At 34.6% G+C, this 17,258-nt stretch overlaps 1 protein-coding gene across 2 annotated transcripts in view; it reads left to right on the forward strand.

The window, feature by feature from the left end:
• Nucleotides 1-17,258, forward strand: part of LOC306851194 (endothelial cell-selective adhesion molecule-like) — a 43,609-nt gene that overhangs the window by 14,205 nt on the left and 12,146 nt on the right. For both annotated transcript variants that reach the window (XM_079387340.1, XM_079387341.1), the window contains exons 2-4: nt 14,615-14,760; nt 16,143-16,344; nt 16,428-16,583. In XM_079387340.1, the coding sequence (XP_079243466.1) occupies nt 14,615-14,760; nt 16,143-16,344; nt 16,428-16,583 (504 nt within the window). The remainder of the gene's footprint in view (nt 1-14,614; nt 14,761-16,142; nt 16,345-16,427; nt 16,584-17,258) is intronic.

A 17,258-nucleotide genomic window follows, 5' to 3' on the forward strand; every position in this document is an offset into this window, starting at 1 on the left:
GTGTTTGCTGAACGTCTTAGTATAGGCCTACTAACTAAATAGCATGTGTGACAGTTAGAGGAAGGAGACGTATCCTGTGTATCTGCTGACAGATTAAAACACAGCTCAGTGTGACAGTTGTGCTGCTCCTTCAGTGTGAAGACTAACGGCTGTTTTGTTTAAATATTTGCATGTCATGCACATCTTGCAGTAATGTATTATGGATAATATGACAGGATGCAAAAATATGTGACATTCTTATCTGCTTTTGGAGTTACAAGTATATTTATGACTGGTAGTTGCTTAGATTGAGTAAAACATCAGCCTGTTTTATATATGTATATCATTGTTACACTACTGTTTAACACTAGAACCACCAGTGGTTGCTGTATACTTGAATCTGCCAGCGGGTAAATTTTACCCGCACACATTACAACTGTTTTTATATGGCTAAAGATCATAGTATTTCACTGTATTATGCCAGTCTTCACAAAGAAGTGTCTAGAGTCATGAAATGATTATGTCTAGTCATCAACTATATTTTTGTCCTGTTTTATGTTCAAGGCTTTTTTATGCAGGTGACTAATCACTTTTCATAACGGTCAATATAAGCTAAACAAGCCTGCACTGACAATGAGAATTAGAAGGAAGTAGGATAAAATCTGTTACATAGGCTACATTTGAAAAACAGCCATGGGTGAAATTTACCCCATGGCGGTTATAGTGTTAAAAGGTCAGTAATATTATTAAATGCTTCTGGGAAAAGTAGAAGAATGCTCACCACGCCGTCTTTGTTTTATTGAAATTTGTAAAAATATGAATATTGCAAAATACAATTTAAACATAACTGGTTTATATTTTAATATATTTTAAAAAGTCATTTATTTCTGTGATTTCAAAGCTGAATGTTTTAACGTCATTACTCCAGTCTTAAGTGTCACATGATCATACAGAAATCATTTTAATATGCTAATTTGCTGCTCAAGAAACATTTCTTCTTATTATCAATGTTGACAGCAGTTGTGCCACCTAATATTTTTTGCAGAAACCGTGATAAGTGCATATAGTGTATATATATAGTTTATTTAAAAAGATATACTAGTATACACAACAGCCGTATGTAACATTTGGTACAACTTACTCATAATACAGCAAAAAATGTACATTGATAAATTATACAAACAATCTTGTACCCTTTATTTGATATCTAATAAATATACTGATATATTTATAGTAATGAGTCTGCTAAGTCCACATAATTACATTAATTTATTTTAGAACTCATCATGACAACAGTGGAATTTATTCTTAATTGTTTTGTCAACAGGTTAGCTAATGTGGTGTGTAAAATTGGTCTGTTAGTTTTATGTTTCATTTTGTTTGTATAACTGCAAAGCACTGTGCCAATATTATGCCTCGCTCTGGGCGTCCTGACCTGTCCTTTCAGCAGAGTTATAAACATGTCAAATATTTAATAAGATGCATTCATCTTCCAAGCTCATTCCTATGGTTTATCATCAAAAAGCAGCATGTGTCTCCAGAAGCAAAACAAAAGATTTAGGATCCTTGCATTATTGTGTTTCTCAAGCCTGTGTTACCCAATCCAGTCGAATTTGAACCTGCTTGCTGCTGACCTTTTGAATGATTACAGGACAATTTGTATGGTGTTTGATGAGAGGTGCACTGCAATTTTGACACATAAAATTGTGTGACGAGAGACATCATGATGCAGTGTGACGAGAGACATCATGATGTGTGAAAATGCTATTCTTTGTATGCATTAAGGTGGAAGATTCCCTTGTAGACTTTAACTGTTTGTTTTGTTTTAAAACTCAACAGACCATTTAAAATTGTGTCACTCTGAAAACATTCTTAATATGGAGCACATGATCAGGTCAGACTCATGATTTCAATCAGTGGCGCAAACGATATGGATTCACAATGACTCATCATCTTCCACCCTGGAGCCAATCATCCCAGTTCTCTGGCCAAGTGATGCATCTTGATGAACTGATGAAGAACCATACCATTTTTTAAAATAAATTAATACTTTTATTCAACAAGAAAGCATTAAATTGATCAAAAGCGACACATTTATATGTTACAAAAATTCTATTTGAAATAAATTTGATCTTTTGATCTTTTTATTCAAGAATTCTGAAAACAAATCAGAACTTGAAACAAAAATATTAATATCACATAATATCACAACAAAAATAATAAGCAGCACAACACTTTTTTAAAATATAGATAATAATAAATGTTTTTGCAAATCTGCATATAAGTATGATTTCTGAAGGATCATATGAAACTGAAGACTAGAGTATGGCTGCTGAAAATTCAGTTTTGTCATCACAGGAAAAAAAAATTATTATTTTAATTTATATATTAAAATACAAAACAGTTATTTTAAATTTGGAAAATAATTACAGTATTACTGTTTTTACTTTATAAATGCAGCCTTGCTGAGCATATAAGAGACTTCTGTCAAAAACAAACAAAAAAATTTACTAAACTTTTAAACTGTAGTGTAAACTTTTATGTTGACAGCTTGAGTGACTACTTTGTACTGTTTTCCGTTATGTTGATAGTGTTGTATATTTTCAAAATTCAAAAATGTTGTTTAAATGTTACTAAATCTCATAGGACTGTGTTGCTATGTATTCCCATCCCTGGAGAGCATTCTAGTAATGTCAATAAATGAAGGCCGGCGGTCTGCTGTGGGTTTCAGATTGAGATGTGACCATATTTTTAAGTTTTTCCAGCTCTCCATTGGAGCGCGTGATGAAGCACTCCATGTTCTGTATGCTAGCTTTGAGCTCCTCTTGCTTGGCAACTGTATAAAACACCTGAGCCTCAACACAGGGACCACTCTGTCCCACAGCTGTACGGGGCTGCCCTGTGGGATTTAGGCACAGACCTCTCACATTCATCCCAGCTCCCAATGGCCCTCCTCTTCTTCTAGGTCAGATCAAGCATTGACAGTAATGACATCCATAAGGCTACAAAAGTTTTAGATTTTAAATAAATACTGTTCATTTGAACTTTCTGCTCATCAAAGACTCCTGATAAAATGTATCACATTTTAAAATATTATTTAAAATATAGCCTATATATTTAAATATATATAAATATTTAAAATTATAAGCAGCACAACTGTTTTCAACATTGATAATAATAATAAATGTTTCTGGAGAAAGAATGACAGTGAAGACTGACTGCATTGAATAAATTATATATATTTTTTATATTAAAACAGAGAACAGTTATTTAATTTTTACTGTATATTTGATCAAATAAATGCAGACTTTAAAATATATATATATATATTACAAGTGTGTGTGTTTATGCACTATATATGTTTTTTTTTATTGTGTTAGTTGCTTCTACTTTAAAATTTGCCATTTCCTTGTAATTATTTGACAAGTTTCTGGCAATTTCTATCAACTTCTGAGTGATATTTTTTTCCCCCAGTGAAAGTGAGGTTGCCATAGCAGCTGTCTGATCTCCCTGGAAATGATACATCCAAGAGATGAAAACCGTGCATCCATTCCCCTTGCTGACATCTAAATATTTATCCCACAGCCCATGACTGGAGAGACCGTCTGATTTAAGGTCTCTGTGATTTAGTTTAGATTTCATTTTGTTCTTTTTATAATCCAGACAGCCCACCCTGGAGCCAAGCTCCACAGACCTGCCTACTATTAGATGATAGACATCTGATAAGTGCATACAGATGGAGGGTGTCCAATAAAGCCAATGTCATTACACATGGACACATTCAGATCCCAACACACACATGGATAACAAGTAGTGTTATCATCTCTCTATTAATATTCACTGATAAGAAATCTTATCCACATTTTACATTTCCCACTTATAATTATGTAGATCCTGCAGGATGTCAGTTGTAGTTTTTTGATCTGTGTCCAAACCTAGGTAGGGCCCTATGAAATCCATTTGATTTTTTCCCATATTTTGTTTTTCCAAATTCAGTTTTTTTTCTGTTTAAATTTTTCTGGATGCCGTTCCTTCGGTTTAAAATTTTTTCAGACTCTGTTTTAATGGTTAAATTAAATTTTATTCATAAAAAGCATGTCTAATTAATTGAAATCATGAAACTTAAAATAATAAACAGCAATTTATTAAAAGCTTAACAAAAATGACATTCTTATGGCCCTATGAAATTTATTATTTATTCTCAAATTCAGTTTTATTTTAACCAAGTTCTGTTTTCCATAAATTTTCTTGATTCCATTTTAATGGTTTCATTAAATATTAATAATCAAAAGCATCTCTAATTAATTGATTTTATATTTTAAAAAATAATTGATTATTCCCAGTAGGCACAGAACGTCAATTTAACGTCAGGTTGATGTTGGACATGACGTCGGAAAGACATTGAATTTTGGTTGAGAATGAAAATCGGGTTAACGTCAGTAATTGACTGCAATTTGATGTTGACTTAACGTTGGATTTTGGTTACACAACCTAAAAACAACAAATATCAACATCAGCTGACGTCGGTATTGGACGTCAAAATTACATTGACATTAGGCTTTGAATTGACATTGAATTTTTGTCACCTGACGTCTCTACCGAAATTTAACCAAATATCAACGTCTTATGAAGTTGTGTGCCTGCTGGGTTATTTTATTTATTTATTTTTCCAGAAATACTGTGTTGTGTATTACATTTTTCTGCTAAATAAATTCTTGTAAATTAATTTTCAGGTAAATATTCCTTTAAAAATGATGCCTTAATAGTAATTTTATTAGTAGTAGTAGTACTATCATTACATTAAGTACTATTTCTGTCACGGTTTCTTCACGTTAAGCTGAACTTTTATTTTGACGGGTTGCTGTAAAGTCCTGTTTCTGCTTGTATATGATATGACAATATTTTTCTCAGAAGAAATGCCCTTGAAGTGACACTCAGAGCCGTTATAGTGATTATATTCATGTGTTAATGCACTCATATATTGAGGCGGCAGAGGCTGAAAATACAGCGAACGTCACTCTTGCTTCAGTGTAGTAAACGAAACTGCGTGTCTGCTCCATTTATTTACAGAGAGACAAGCAGAAAATACAGGACTCATATTTAAATGGTATTTTGCGGCTTAATATTCACATACACTAATCCATATCGCATTTTGATTTAAGTGTACTGTCCATCCAAAATTTGGCAAATTCCATCACATTCCGCATTATACAGTAAATTCAAATTTTTTTGATTCCATGATTCCATCAGCATTTTCTGCATTGCTCTACCAATGCTGTAACTGCCTACCCAGAATTCAATGCTCTCTGGTTCAGAATCAGCAAGGACAACAGTTTACTATGCGCACACTTTGATGAAACCGTCTCTGCAATTTTGTGAACCGAGTGAACTGAGGACCCGAGGCAACATGCCGCCTCATCTCTCCTGATAGCCTTTTATGGCCATTAAATTTCCTTTGTGACTCCAACCCTAATCCTATTTTTGTGAATCACATCTCATCCAAAGAGTCCTTAATGATCTTCTCTCCTGACTTTCCTTTACCAGAACCTGATTTTGATGTTGCATGTCAGACACATGGAGTAATTCTCCTCCTTGAGCTCGAGCTCTATACATAATTCAAGCCCGATCCATCTGCCTGTTGCATGGATTAATATTTTCTGCACAGATTTGTAGGAGGAGATTGTGTCCATATGCTTGAGGCTATGGAGAGAGTAGCTTTGTGGAACGGCATCATTTTCTTCCCGCAGACTTGAGTGGCAGAGATGGAGAGCACTTCAGAACCGTCACATTCAGGCTGATTGATGCTCTCCACACAGGCAGCACTCTTTAGATTTATAGCGCTCTCCTGGACCAATACACCAATCAAAACAAAGCATGTGCGCCAATTTAAGAGCAGTCAGACATGTAAACAAATATAATGATCTTGGTCGCAGCTTAGATTATTTAAAGCAAGACTGTTTGTAATGATGCCTAAAGGTGTATACTGAAAATCTATGTATCTGGCTGTCTACTCGTGTTTTTATGATCAGTTATTGACTGAACTTGTAGATTCTATTAACTCTCTGTATATTGAGGTATTATTTCTGTTGTTTGGGTTTCTCTGAAAGGCCAGCTGACAGCTTGGGTCATGATGACTGAGAGCAAAAAATGGTCACATTGATTTAAGACCATATTTATGGCCGTTAAGTTTTTCGCCAGCCTTGCAGTCGTTCTATTTTAGCTTCTCCCATAATGTCATGTCACAATATATGGCCTCTATTGTACAATATATTATTTTTTTGAAGATTAATATTAGTTATTATAGTGGTGTGTGTGCCCGAAAAGAGAGAGGAAGAGGATATGAATTGCTGAGAGGAGAAAAGGGGGAAAAAGCTCTGCTCAAAACTTGTGAACTGACTAGCCAGCATTTTAAGTCATCATGGGCGCACTGCTGACCTGAAGGCAGTTTCAAAAGATAGGCAGCTTCTGATATTCCTCATTTTGGTCAAGTTCAGCAGCATGACATGCATCTTTCATGAACAGGGCGATCCCAGAATGCATTGCGATTGGCTTAGTGAAAAATTAATCTAGCATGACATTGAGAGATGTTTATAAATGTATATATGTCAGTTTTGTATATATGAATACTTTTCAGCAAGGATGCATTATATTGATCAAAAGTGACATTTATAATGTCATAACATTTATAATTTCAAATAAATGCTGATCTTTTTAACCTTCTATTCATCAGTCCTGAAATCATGGCTGTATCATGGTTTCCAGAAAAAAAAAAAACATATCAAGGAGCACAACTTTTTTCAATAGTGATAATATAAGAAATGTTTCTTGAATGGCAAATCATCATATTAGAATGATTTCTGAAGGATCATGTGACACTGTGACACAATGTAAAAAATTACATTTTGAAATATATTAAAATAGAAAACACTTTTTTAAAATAGTAATATTATTTCACAATATTACTGTTTTTATTGTACTTTTCTTTAAACAGATGCAGCCTTGGTGAGTATAAGAGACTTCTTTCCATAACATAAAAAAATCTTTGTCCCCATACTTTTTAACAGTAGTGTACATTTTAATTTGCATGTAATTTTTATCACATTGTTAGCTTAGCAACATAATAGCATCAAACTCTTTCATACCCTTTGCTTGTGAATCACTATTTTAGCATATGCAGAGATGCTACCTATGTAAAGTGTTCCAAATCAGTTACTTAATAAGTTCCATTGTGGTTAGGTAGCTACTATGACCAGGGCCTTTGCTAAAATTTATAAGGCCATTCATAAGGCCTGGATCAGTATAGGCTACAACCTAAAAGACCTTGCACTGACACTGTTTCTGATTGTCCTCCCCTGATGACAGTCCTGTCCGTGTCCATGTATGCATGAAGAATTGATCTAAACTTGCAGGGATTAAGCAGTCCTTTGATGTGACAACACACAGAAAATTGCTTAAAATAGCACTAGAGATTAAATTGATGTAATCTTATTTAAAGGAACCTTCACCAAATCTTTATTATTCAATTGCCATCTGCCAGAAAACTCTTGCTTAACCCACAAATTCCTCCTCTGGGAAAGATGGCGTTTAAACTCTCTGATAATTAAATCCTGTGTTCCCTGACAATAGAGTCTGAAATAAAACAGGAAGGGTCGGTCGTACTCCTCAGACCTGAGCCGCATCGCCCATTCCTCAGTTAAGTGCTTTCTGATGTGCAGCTGCCCAAGGTTAGCAGATATATCAAGGCTGGCTCAGATCGCTCATGCTAAAGCTTTATCAGACAACCCTTGTGAGCCAGAGACAAGCAAAAGAGGAGATTATATTAGAAGACAATGAGTCTCTGTTTAATGAGAGTAGACTCCTATCAACTCTAGGTTCAAGGTTTTATTTTATTCTTTTCAGGAAGGACGTTTGATTAAAGCTGCTTGCCTGTTTTTGTGCCAGGGGATTTCAGCTTTTGCTTTTAGAGTAGGCCTATAAATTGACAATGAATGTTTGGATGAAGTTAGTTACTTGTAGTCTAGTTGCTGCCTAGAAATCCACTTCAATCTCGTACTTATTTGCTCAGCCCTTTGTCATTCAAATCTCTATGCTTTGTATTTCTGTGAAATACAAAATGAGAATTTTAAAGAATCTTCACTAACAACATCTGTCCACACCTCTGTATTGAAAATCTATTGAAGGCATTCGATAGCTTGGTGTGAGGAGCAGACATTGGTTTTTATTCCTCGCCAGTGAGCTATAAACTTTCGAGAACTCTTTCGACTGGATCACTGAGCCAGTGAGCTAAATCAGATCAGTCTGATTCGCTAAGGAAAAAAAAAAAACTTGCTGTATGACTCAGTTGTTGAGTTAAAGGGTACCTTTATTATGCCCCTTTTTACAATGTGTAATATAAGTCTCAGGTGTCCCCAGAATGTGTCTGTGAAGTTTTAGCTCAAAATACCCCACAGATCATTTATTATATCATTTTGAAAATACCTATTTTGAGTGGAAGCAGAAACACGCTGTTTTAGAGCATGTCTCTTTAAATGGATTTTTATCATTATAGGGTGGTTGTGTGCACACACTGCCAACACACATTTATGTCCAAACAACATGTGAAAGTGAATTTTGCATAATAGATGCCCTTTAAATTGCATACATGTACACTAATAAAATATTCTATATTTTGCATTGCATTATGTTTTAGAGTTAACAGAAATGTCAGTAAAAATGAATTGTATATTTGTATGTATATTATATGTATATTTTTAAATAATATTGTTAAAATTTTGTGATGAAATTTAAGCTCACTACACTACACAACATAAAGGTTATTTATTGGCATTGATAATTCCATGAAGTATCTTTAACGTTCATGGGACTTTTTCATTTTACTAAAGGTTCTTTTTTGGAAAAAGTTTATTTAGATTATTAAAATTTTCTTCCCACTAAGAAAAAATGGTTCTTTTAAGAACTTTTCACTAAAAGTTTCTTTGGTGAACCCAACATAGTTCTTCTATGGCATCATTATAAAAACTCTCTTTTGGAGCCTTTATTTTTAAAGACCCTGGATTAAAATCTGCTTTATAGATTGAGATCTGATGTGGATTTCTGATTCTCTCGAATGCACATGAGACTCAGTGGCATTGATATATACCCTGTTAAATCTGTTAATCTAAACTCATCTATCACTTTTACTCGTTTGTTCTCATCCTGCAGTATTGTGCTGCCCTCACTAGGAGGCCTATTGTAACTGCAATAATCTGTACTATAATTTATGATCTCCATTTCCAATTGGTTTTTAATTTTAGGGGGTCAAATTTTCCACACATCAACGAAAGATGTCCCTCACCCGCTTTTGTGCAGCTTCTCCAGTCTGCACCTGCTGAATGTCCTCTCTGCACTATATGTTACACTGTTGGAAACATCTGGCTCTGAAGCTTTATCAGACAAACCTTGTGAGCCGGAGACAAACAAAAGACGCGATTATATTAGAAGACAATGGGTCTCTGTTTAATGAGAGTAGCCTCATATCAACGCTTGGTTCAAGGCCTATTTTTTATTTCAGGAAGGACATTTCATAAAAGCACAGTACAAACTGTGAATAGCTGTGCATCAGGATGAAGATCTGAACGTCTTAATGAGTTCATCAGGTCTGTTTTTGAGTGTAAATGTACATGTGTGTGTCGTGTGGCCATGTGCTAATCTTCGAATCAAGGTGTCCATGTCAGGCTTTCCACCTTGGTGCTGTGTGTGTCTGTCTAGAGCAGCACAGATGGAGCCAGCGACGGGATTAGGGAAGATTTCCCTTGATTTAATAAACTACTATGGCTCAGAAATGAAAGGGATAAACCTGGGCAGACAGAGACAGTTGCTGAGCGCAGCACATCAGAAAGCCGTCACACATCGGCACGCTGCTTTCATGAGCCCAGGCGATGCATGTCCTACTTACACTCCCTCCAAAGTCCCAGGCCGGGACGAAGGGGAAGATTGAGCTTTTACCACTAAAAAGATTAAAGGTTGACAAAGTGCTAAACAAATCTGGCAGACAGAAACAAGTACAATACTGTTTTTGGATAATATTTTGATTGAATTAGTCCGTGAAGCGAATTTTTTTCTAAATATCCAAGGAAAGTTTAAATACATTTTTTTCCCCCTGATCTTTAATTACATATTTATGTTTGATATATTGTTCAAATTTTGAGGTCGGTAATATTTTTAAATATTTTTTAACCTGTTACCCTGCGCCCCTATTTTTGAGCATTTTGTAAAAAACGATATAACCAAATAAAAATGTCTGTAGCTCTTGAACCCTAAGGTCTATATTTAAAAATCTGGTGTTGTTTGAAACTAGACACTTGATCCTTTGTTACTCTAGAGTCATAATAACTCAAAATTAGTATAGCAATAGAGTAAAACAAGGTAAAATATACATGAAATTGACTCGCGATATGTTTTAATGAAGCTCACTAAGGGAAAAATGGATGAGACTTTCATGCCAAAGGCCTGAAAACACCATAAAGATAAAGCTGAACATCTGACCATGTTTTGATTCAAATTTGAGGATGATACTCCCAAAAATGTAGTTTCTGTAAGCTTTTATTTAAAAAAAATCTAGGCGTCCTTTCAAAAAAGCCATTTGGAGACCCCAAATAGACACTTTGTAAACAAATGTCCAAATGAGTCAAAACTACATAATACATATATGTATATCAATTCAGAACTGCTCTGCCCACCAAAACACACAATAAAAAACTATTTCTGAACAGCATTTGTAGTGCTGACTCATTTAGTCATTTGGTTAGTCTACAAATGGCATTTTTGAAAAAAAACGCCTAAATATTTCCTGAAATAAAATATGAAATAATAAATTTTTTATAGGTAAAGACTTACAGAAAGTACATCTTTATGGTATTTCATTTCAAGAAAAGCTTTGGAAAAGTCATTTGGATATTTTATTTCAAGAAAAGTCTAGGAATCCTTTCAAAAATGCTATTTAGAGACTCCATAAGACACTGCATACTACATATGTATATCAATTCAGAACTGCTCTACCAATGAAACCACAAAAAAACACAAAACTATTTCAGAATTTGAACATAACTAAACAGTCTTTATTCTGAACAATTCCAATAATGAAAACAGTGAACCAAAACAGATTTGATCATTTTTGAACTAGTGAAAACACAAAACATGCAAAATACATTGTTTTTACAACATTTGTATTTTTTATTTATTTTATATGGTGAATATTATGAATATTACTATTTTACTAATATAGTAATAGATTACTATTACTAATATTACTAAATAATAAAAAAAAAAAACTATTTACAGTATTTACAGTGGAGGAAGACGCTCTAGCAGCCACTAAAATGGTTTTTTTTCTGACCATCTGGATTCACCAGACCTCTGAAAAGACAGGGAAGAGTGAGAGAAAAAGAGTGAGAAAGTGTGTAAGCAAAACAAATCAAACTTGCAACACTGTTTACATTTTGTACACACACACACACACGCGCGCACGCACACACACACAATAACCGGGACATACCCACAAACAAACACACCCACCCACCCACACGAACAAAACTCATGTAATCCCCTCATATTATCCCTCTCCGTTGTCATTTTTAGAATCTAAAACAGCTAACATGAAACAAAAGCTGCAAATACATGATAAAGACACATAAACATTCAAGAGGAGGGTGGAGACACTTACGTGCTAATGCTATCCACGCTTCCCAGCGATCTCAGCGCGTATTCGGCTACTAAATTAGCCATTTTTCTCCCCACGTCCTCCAAAACACCACCAAACGCCACAGAAACACTTCTCAAGTCGAAGATCCACGATGGAGAGATTCAGATGTGAGCTTTGGACAACATCTGTTCGCTGATAGCCAGTCTGTGTAGCGCTGCGACGCCATTATGTGTACGCTTCATGCGTAACCCGAGAGCGCACGAAAACACACGGACAATACGCCGAGCTATTCTCTAAACAATCTTACGTAAACTATTCAAACTGTCAATCACTTTAAACGTCCTTGTGGTTGGCTAACACTTCCATCCATCAAAACTGTGCTGGCGAGGCATTGGCTGGGTTCAAACACCCCTATTGTGATGTGTCCGGATTGACACCTCGCTGACCCATTCACGGACGCGCTTACTGTCCCGGGTTATAACAGCTCCTGCGATTGAAGGAGAGAGACGAGGGAGGGCTATTCTTACTCGGAAGAGACGATTCTGCTGGAAATAGATGGCGTTTCAAAGCTGGAATACGAATTATAATCGATATTTATTGGAAAATGGACGCTATCGATAACTATAACTCGAATCGCTTATGTAAACAAAGGAGGATCTATCGTGTTTTCCCCTATTTTTTCGTTGTTTTGGATTAAAAAGTGGATGCATTTTGAAGAGTGGACCCTTCTCTTGAAATGTATGCTGGTGTGTCTTGGAATAGTCTGAGCTGACCAGCGCTATTGGCGATCAAACGTGAGTACTGCGGTTCGCTTTGTTCATTTTAAATGGCCGGTCTTTCAGCATTTCTGTTAACCCTTTCCTCTCTGGTGTATTGATTTCAAAAACAAGCTCACATCGTTAATCTTGAGTGTTTTAGCTTTCAAATGATATATAGTTAATGATAATTGATTGAATATTGTTCTAAAACAAAGGTAATAAAAAGTCCGACCACGCCCGACCACGCCCTTCCGGCCCGCCCACGGGCCGATGCGGGTTAACAGGTTAAAGAAGTCTCTTATGCTTACCAAGACTGCATTTGTTATTTTTTTTTATCAAAAATACATGAAAAACGGTGACATTTTGAAATGTTTGAAATCACTGTTTTGTATTTTAATATATTTTAAATGTAATTTATTCCTGTGATGCAAAGCTGACTTTTCAGCAGCCATTGCTCCAGTCTTCAGTGTTATTGAAACATATTATCAATAAAGTTTTGCTGCCTAATATTATATATTTTTGTAGAAACCCCAACGCACTTTTTTTTCAGGATTCTTTGATGAATATAAAGCTCAAAAGAACAGAATTTATTTGAAATATAAACCTTTATAACATTTTAAATTTCTTAATTGTCAATTTTGATCAATTTAATGCATCCTTGCTGAATAAAAGTTAATTCCTAAAATATTATATAAATAATTATTACTGTTTATTATAATAGCTATAATTTATTAGTGTAATCATATATAATTATAATTATATAAAATACAATTTTAATATACTATATAATATATAATATAATATAATATAATATATAATATATATTTTACTAGATTATTTCTGTTATTATTAGGATTTATAATTTATTAATATTTTAATATCTAGATATACTAAAATTATAAATTTAATATTATTAAAAAACAAATATTGTGATGTAGTAATAAAATTAGCTATTATCAGTTGATTACTATTGGTATTATTATTTATAGTAATACGAATAAGAATCTTTTGCTAATTAGATTTTGCACTAATGTATGTCTCCCCCTGTGAGGTTAATGAGGATAAATGATAAGGAATATGGTTGTGATTTAGATCAGTTTCTCATCGGATCCTTTAATCTGGGAGGTTTATCTTTTTGAGAGAATATGAATGAAGGCAGTCCAGCAGTGAAAGTGCTTGTCAAAGGAGCCATCGGTTACATCATCTTTAAGTCCAACTGAGCTTGACTTGTTTCACGTGAGCCCATAGAATGCGTGGCGAGATTGAGCTGCGGATTGTTGGAGGATTACTAGTTCAGATCCACAACAGAAATTAAAAAATGGAGAGATGGGCGCAGTCTCATGAGCAATACCAAAGCAGCTTGAGGGCAGCGCTCAGCCTAAAGCAAGACGCCGGCATCTTAACGTCACAGAGAGATTCAGTTTAAAGCTGAAAGTAAAAGGGAATATAGCAGCAGTGCAGCACAGCAGCTCAGCAGAGCTCCAGCACCACGTCTGTCTGCGAGTGAGGGATCCACCGCCAAACTGGCTGACCAGGACAGTTTGGAATGCTGGGATCAGTTGATCCACCTCCAGCTGAGCAGCTCAGGAGATTTCCTTCCCTGTGAGTGACCTCTGACATTGGGTGTACTTAAATTAGTCTCCTCAAATTAGTTTCCTTCAGTGGAAGCTTTGCATTTTTTTTCTTATAAACAAGTTAACTTTGTTTTTCATTTTTATATTCAGTTTTCTTGCTCTTTGCTCAAACTATCTTGGCAATTCATTGTGACCTCTTGTTGCTTATTGAGGAGCTCGTTAATTACATCAACTAGTTTTTGAGAAGTACTTTGTACCAAGTCCATCAAATGAAAGCATACATTTACATATTTGGATGTATTTATGGTTTTTCTATACTGTAAGATGCATTTTCGTATACATGCATTGTATGCATACAAAAAATTGTGTGCAATAGACTGCTGAAAAAGATGCCTTATATCACCTTATTCATTTTTCAGTACATGATTTTTGGGATCCACAAGGGTTTTAATTTTTTTTGTCTGTGTGTGTGTTTGGGTGGATTAGGAATTTTTGTAGGATTATTATATTTTGTCAAATATACAATTTAATGATGCCACCTAAAAGTCAAGCCCTGTCGCCGAACTTGCCCTCTTAAGTCCAGGATAAGTGTCTCAACACTGGCTGTTTCTCTGCTGTCACAGGTGATTCTCAGCGGGTCGAGATGCCACGGAAAGACATGGAGGTAATCATGGGACAAATGGTTGTTCTGGAGGCCTGGTACACCCCCACTACCTCCATTGAGAAGAACGCGGTCATCTGGACCTTCATGGCCAATCACTCCAAACAAGTGAGTATGTTTGGAAACAGTATTTTAATTTTTTTTTAACATTATAATAATCTTATATATATATATATATATATATATATACACATACACACACACATACACACACACACACACACACACACACACACACACACACACATACACACACACACACACATACATATATATGTGTGTTTATATAGATAGATAGATAGATAGATAGATAGATAGATAGATAGATAGATAGATAGATAGATAGATAGATAGATAGATAGATAGATAGATAGGTATATATGTTACATATAGGTCCAATGTAATGTGTAAGTCATTTATTCATAACAAATTAAGTATATTTATATTAGTGCTGTCAAATGATTAATCTCGATTAATCCCATCTAAAATAAAAGTTTTTGTTTACATAATATATGAGTGTGTACTGTGTATATATACATATATAAATACAGCCATATGCATCTATATATTTAAGAAAAATGTTGTGTTTATATATTAAATATATTTATATGTAATATAAATATACTATAATATATATATATATATATATATATATATAGTATAAATGCGCATATACAGTATTATATTTTATATTAAACCCATAATGTTGATGGTGATTTTCGAAGTCTACATTATATATAAGTCTAAATCCATGTTATATACATTTAATAACAATTCAATAACAATTTAATAACAATATATATACATATATTAATCCAATCTTAAATTTCTTTATCCAATTTTAATTTAATCTTACTGTTGAATTTGAAATAAGTCCATTTTACTGGTCAGCTATCTATTTCCTGTCCTCCTTTGCTGTTGTTTTGAAAAAAAGAGGGATGGATTACATGATAGAACAATCTGTTGTCCTCCATCAGCAGACTAATAAATTACATGAACCTGACATGTCAGACCCAGCTCACTCAACAGATGGCTTTCACATTAGTGTCACAGGAAGAGTATGGGACACTTGAAAGGTCAAAGACTGCTTATGAAAATACACGTGATGAATTTGATGGATGGGCAAGAAGTGAATTAACTCGAGCCGTTATCGCTGAGGGTTTTAGATCGAGATGTAAATGTCAGCTAATACACCCTGAGGCATGATAATGTGTAAAGCTATACCGTATGCACAAGCCAGCTATCACATGCAACGTACGCATGCATATGAATATTTGTGCTGCTTATCATAATCTGTAGTTTCACTGGTTTCCCTTTGCCTGCTAGCTTTTCATAAATAAATGGAAATCAGCCTAATATTTGAACATGACCATCTGCATTTGCGTCAGAGGATTATCTTTAGTATGACAGTTTATCTCTGTTATTATTGTTTTGTGTACTGCACATGCCTAGCTGTGTGTTAAGGCATCGCTGTGTGTTTTTGACTGCAGGTCATCTCCTACTTCTCAGGACAGATTGGCATCGGTAGCACTGACTTTCGGAGGCGGGTGGGTTTTGCCATGTCGATGCCCTCTGCCAATCTGTCCATCTACATCAATAACACACAGGAGTCTGACTCCGGGCGCTATCACTGCCACGTCATCATTCCTGGAGCTCCAGGCCTGTCTGGAGAGCTACACCTCAATGTTAAAGGTACATTGGCAAAATGTGTCTATATTCACATATTTGGGGCATTTAACTGTCTGTCTCATGATTTCTTTTTCTGTTCATTGTAGTTCCTCCATCCACGCCTGTGTGCTCTATGACAGGAAATCCTGTACTGAATGGCAATGTAACACTGAGCTGTAAATCCAGCTATGGCAAACCTGTTCCTCAGTACAAATGGACCAAAGCAGCTCCTCTTTCTGAGGTCTTCTTCTCTCCCATGCAAAGTGAGTCTCCAGAATCTATGTTTCTTTATCTGAGAAAAATTCAGGAACTTCTGTGGATGCATTTTTTATTTTATTTTTCATACTTTAATGATACCAAAAGGTACATTGTGACAGTTTTGTTGAATTTGTGGTATGAATTGATATGTTTTGACTGGTTAAAATGTGGTTAAATTAAATGATACATTAACATTCAAAAGTTAGGAATCTGTGAGATTTTTAAATGGTACTGTCACAGTAAAACATTAATAATGTGATATATTATTACAATTTAAAATAAATGTTTTTTATTTTAATATATTTTAAAATGTCATTTATTCTTGTGATGGCAAAGCAATTTTTTCAGCATCATTACTCCAGACTTCAATGTCACATGATCCTTCAGAAATCATTTTAATATGCTGATTTGATGCTCAAGAGACATTTCTTATTATTATCAATGCTGAATATTTTGTGCTGATCAATATATTTGTGGAAACCAAGTGGAAACTTTTGATGAATGCAAAGTTCAGCAGAACAGCATTTATTTGAAACATGAATCTTAATATTAATATTAGAAATGTCTTTATTGTTGCTTTAGATTCTGAATTATTAATTTCGTAAACAAAAAAAAAACTGGCAAAACTGTCTATACTTTAGCAAACTTGAGACATTCAGACTATAAGAAGTGCTCAAATA

This window comes from Barbus barbus (assembly GCF_936440315.1).
Source record: "Barbus barbus genome assembly, chromosome: 31".
Taxonomy (NCBI): Eukaryota; Metazoa; Chordata; class Actinopteri; order Cypriniformes; family Cyprinidae; genus Barbus; species Barbus barbus.